At 33.7% G+C, this 5,000-nt stretch overlaps 1 protein-coding gene across 4 annotated transcripts in view; it reads right to left on the bottom strand.

The window, feature by feature from the left end:
- The window catches only part of LOC125032303 (2-hydroxyacyl-CoA lyase 1-like), a 9,691-nt gene that overhangs the window by 3,634 nt on the left and 1,057 nt on the right, over positions 1-5,000 (bottom strand). The window contains exons 2-8 of one of the 4 annotated variants that reach the window (XM_047623397.1): positions 4,955-5,000; positions 4,662-4,768; positions 4,274-4,362; positions 3,438-3,546; positions 2,469-2,638; positions 832-1,016; positions 268-449 (exon numbers count right to left, since the gene is read on the bottom strand). The exon at positions 4,955-5,000 is cut by the window's right edge and continues 32 nt beyond it. In XM_047623397.1, coding sequence (XP_047479353.1) covers positions 268-449; positions 832-1,016; positions 2,469-2,638; positions 3,438-3,546; positions 4,274-4,351 — 724 coding nt within the window. In that variant the 5' untranslated portion in view covers positions 4,352-4,362; positions 4,662-4,768; positions 4,955-5,000. The remainder of the gene's footprint in view (positions 1-267; positions 450-831; positions 1,017-2,468; positions 2,639-3,437; positions 3,547-4,273; positions 4,363-4,661; positions 4,769-4,954) is intronic. The other 3 variants (XM_047623400.1, XM_047623399.1, XM_047623398.1) reach the window with 3 other exon arrangements.

The raw sequence follows: 5,000 nt of genomic DNA, 5'->3' as shown, positions 1-5,000 counted from the left end.
AAAAATATATATGCAAACACACACACACACACACACATTCATATAATTCTTGGGACTTTGGAAAAAAAAAAAAAAAAAAAAAATAACTCTTAAAAACTCAGCTGGACTGTAGCCATATTTGGCTCTAATGAATACTGGATAAAATAAAAGCTTAGTTATATGTTGATTCCAAAGCATGAATTTTTGGATGAGTTATGGGCTTTTTCATTCAAGTTTCCATCAAAATCTATAGCTATGAATACCGCACCCTCCCTAACCAATCCTCACCCATAGGTGTGGGCAGGAAAGGCAGTCCTGTCTTCTCAATCAGAGCTCTGACTTGGTCCTCGGCACGTGCATAGGCCGCTCCCTTTCCCACAACAATCAGTGGCCTCTTGGCACCTGCCAAGAGTGCCACTGCCTCTGAAACTTTCTCTGGGCATGCCAGTGACACTGGTGGTGCAGGGTTCCTGTCAATAGAGATGTTTTGGTTTTGAGTAATATTGTGATGACGTCAACAGAGGTCCTGTGGGTCTTTAACGTTGACAAAAACTGTAAAGATGCAAAAGTTGAAAACATGAAAAAATTTCCTCACCATAAAAATAATACAATCTTTTTTACTTACATATGTATTCTACATTCTTCTATTGCATCACATTATACATTCCTGAGTTGTATGGACTTAGTTCTATAGAACAATAAATATAACAATATGATAAAGCTTGTATTAACTGGTACACTATTCAGTGTTGAAGAAGAAGAAACATACACCCAGAAAAAAACCAGTAAACCACCAAACTCAAAACCAAAACATATTAATTCACAAGCTTGTAAGCAAGCACACACCCGCACCTTGGAAATGGCTGGATTGAGCTCTCACTTGTCTTCTCATTCAACAGATTTCCGGGGAAGTCCAAATACGCAGCTCCTGGACGTCCATAAGTAGTGGATTTGATGGCCTTTGCTACATGGTAAGGGATTGCGTCGAGCCTCGGGGGGCGGGCGGAGTATTTACAGTACAGACGGCATGCTTCCACCTTCAAAAATGTGAGAATATTTAGATAATACTGTCAAAGGCAGCAAGTTACTGTTAAAAATATATTTCATGTACATCTGGAGATTAAAATGTGGTGTGTCCATATCTTTTAAAGTTCCTGATATATCACTCTATATAATGTGGTTCATTATGAACGGGTGATGCAATACCCCTTTCAAAACATATATAGCAAAAAACACCATCACCACGAGACTGTTCGTGGGTGTGATGTCACCATTGTTTGTGGTGTAGCTGTATGGGTAGCTATCGTGGCAGGCTTAAGCAAGGTTAAAGATCTTTTCAGCAAAGTTATGTCTTATAAATAGTAATTTATAGCTTTGTTCATTTGCATATTGCATAAATCCAAATTAGGTTGTTAGAATATAATTTACATTTCTACATTGTTTTATGTTCATTTAGAACTGTGGGGAAAATATTCTTCTGTACTACCAGAATAGTATGAAGAAGAAACAGGATTTTATGTGAAGTGTGAGGTACTTGATAAAATGAAAACTGAAAATGTTAAATGTAGTGAAAAGTGAACAGTGAATGGTGATGAATAAACAGTGACAGCATCGATGAGTGAATTTATGAACGTTATAGCCCTGATATATATTTTCTTCTAGGTATTATTTTTTTTGTATGGTTATTTGTTTATGTGTACTGTACTTTGTATAATAAATAATCAATAGTATTACATCTTTCTGTACAACCATCAAAAGCAAAATTACTCTTCTTCAAAACGATGTCTTAAATGTGCCAGTAAACCCTCACCATAATAATCACCATCTTCCATATGAAAATAATAATAATGATGTTATTAACAATAATAATATTATCAGAAATATCTCCCCCCCAAAAAAATATCAAGGAATGGAGTAATCATGAGAGATCAGGAAAGATTACTAATTAATACCTGGTGACTGAACACTTATGAAGCTATATATATATATATATATATATATATATATATATATATATATATATATATATATATATATATACATATATATATATATATATATATATACATTATATATATATATATATATATATATATATATATATATATATATATATATATATATATATATATATATATATATATATATAAAACAAAACCACAGTGGCCAGTGCATGTCCCAGTACCTTACTAAGTCCTTCTTCATGTCTAGAGAACAAACAAACAAAAATAAAACATAGTAAAATAAAATGAAAATGTCAAATTACAATACTTTGATGAAGCCAAGCCAAATAACATAATCTCAGTCTAGTGGCAGGTTTTAACCAAATAATTTTGTGTGCTTTTTAAATACAGATCTCTTCTTGTCTCCAAGCTAAGCTAAAAGACTAAGGAACTGCTGCATTTTGTGGTCATATGCACTAAACAATTCTATGCAAAAAAGTACACAGGCACAATGCCACCCAAAAGAACAAAATCACAAAGCCTGACCTGTGGACACTCCTGGAAGGCACCGCAGCCTTCTTGGTCCTGGTCGCTAGAACCACCAACAACCAGCACCGGCCAGGCATTACTCTGGGCATTGGCCATCCCCCCTATGGCATGCAGAAGGCCAGGGCCTGAGACCACAAGACACACTCCTGGACGGCCAGTTAGGTATCCTGAGGGCGACAGAGGGAAGTGAAAAAGAGTACCCTGTGACAAATGATGAATTGGTAAGAGTAAAAATGAATAATTTCAAAGAGAATAAACTGAATTTTAGTTATTACATCTTTTTAAATCCAAATTATGTGGTATTCATAAAGATGAAATACTGAAACATGGTTACTGTTGGATTGAGGAGTCATTAACTCTCCTTCATACCTTTCTACAAAAAATGTAAAATCAAGTATTTGCTATAAAATCATTATGCTAACATCTGTAAATTCCTCTAGATCTTTCTACAGAAATGAGAAGTTAAGTGTATGTATTAGATATAAATGCTGATAAAAAGTTTGACAGACAGTGGGACAAGTCATAAAAGTTAATGATAGAATGGTTTGTATTAGTTACCCATGCTGGGGCCAAAATAGACATCACTATACAAAGAAGAATGATTTAGACATCCAAGAATGATAAATCATTTAATGTAAATATTATCTACAGAAAGTTGCTGAAACATCATACAGGGATTATTGGTTTAAAAAAAATCAATGATAGTGTTGCCTATGAATAGCTGGCTTGATATCATAAGCTTTTTGAAAATCTGTCAAAAGTTTCTGGTACTCAATAATATTCATGTCTCAGGAAGGTAAGTGTAGCAATCTCTAAAAAAGTTCCTTTCCAAAGTCTCTAGAAACATTAATTTGAGTATTCAATAATTAAAATACATTTCAGAAAAAAAATAGCAAATAGAAAGTTGAAAAAAATACAGAAAAAAAAGAAAAAGCAATGAAATAAAAAGAAAGGAAGAAATCTCACCAATAGCTTGTGCTGCGTAACATGCTGCTTGTTCGTTGCGCATTCCAATATACTTGATTCCCGCTTGCTGTGCTGCCACTGCCACCTCGACAACAGGAATTCCAACAATCTGTAACCCACAATAGTTATAAATATGGCAGCTTTCATCATCTCTTCACTCATGTTTTTACTTACTGAATTATCATTATTTTTTTTTTAGTCTCCTAATTCTGGAACCACACACATACACACTCACATAGCATATCGGGGAAAATCAGTACCATATCATTACCATCATTCTAATAATCAAGCAACATGTTACTTAACCCAATGCCGATGGGCATGGCATGTACGTACAAGCCATGTCCACTGTGAGTTTACTTTATTAATTATTTTTACACATAGATGGCTACACTTGTACTAAGTCACCAATGAGCCAATTAAGAGTACTGGCTGTCTCGCCCGTTTACCCTTTTGCTTGATTGATGAAAATATTTTACATTATCTTATTTTGCTGTTACTAATGTTTATAACATTATAGTAATTATAATTTCTATAATAAAAACAACTCCATCGATATTCGTAGTATTAGCTAAAAATATGATTTTACTGCCAATTTAGAGAATGATGAAATTAAGTAAGGTTGCAAGGTCTACTAATTGACTCCTTTGTAGCTAAGAACTAGCCGAGCCATCTATGTGCAAAGACATTTCACAAAAATATAAATAATGAGTACAGCATTTCCCCCATTTTTAATGAATTTTCCCCAGTGGCAAGTGGTTAATTTTACAAAGGAATTTCAATCACAAAGCAAGCTTTAAATCAAACTGAAAACACGAGACACAGTCCTTACTTACCCCAAACATGTACTCTACTCCTTGATCGACAAGAGCGTTCACTAAGATGTGAGCTCCGTCTGTCTCCTCATCGGCCATTTTTCTCTCTGCTGATTGTCCAGAAAATTATATAAACATGCATGATAAAGCAAATTTACATAATTAAGACATGGAAGTAAATGAAAACGATAAAGTAAACATCTGATTGGTTGGGGAATGACATGAAACATTCAACAGAAGGAATGTATATCATAAAAAAAGTGCTTTATAAAATGGCAACATGTGAAAATATATCACAATAACAATAATGATAATAAAAATAGCAATAATGATAAAAACAGTACTAACAACAATATCAACATAAATGATAACATACATAACAAATCCAACAGCCTTCAAAAATACTCACTGTTAGCTTCAGAACTTGGATGATGTCAGAAAGAGGTTTAAATTGTCACACTAAGGCTGTCTTTAGGTACTGGAGACAGACCTCATCTTCACTGTTATCTTGTTAACCTGGAGATAATGAAAAAATATATGAGCTTGAGATAACTTACAAGATCTAAGATTAGTACAGAATGATGATAAGTGGAAAACTTATCACATTGGTTCAGAGTTTGGAATAATGTCTATAGTCTTCATAAAGAGGCCTAGCAAATACTGAAAAGTAATTTCATATTATGATACTATAATGTAACTTACTGGTAGGATACTATTGTCATGATTGTACAGGAGATGAATCTTATCT

This window comes from Penaeus chinensis, chromosome 14 (genome assembly GCF_019202785.1).
Source record: "Penaeus chinensis breed Huanghai No. 1 chromosome 14, ASM1920278v2, whole genome shotgun sequence".
In the NCBI taxonomy this organism is placed as follows: Eukaryota; Metazoa; Arthropoda; class Malacostraca; order Decapoda; family Penaeidae; genus Penaeus; species Penaeus chinensis.
The sequence above is the reverse complement of the archived record's forward strand: the minus strand, read 5'-3'. Positions and strand labels throughout refer to the sequence as shown.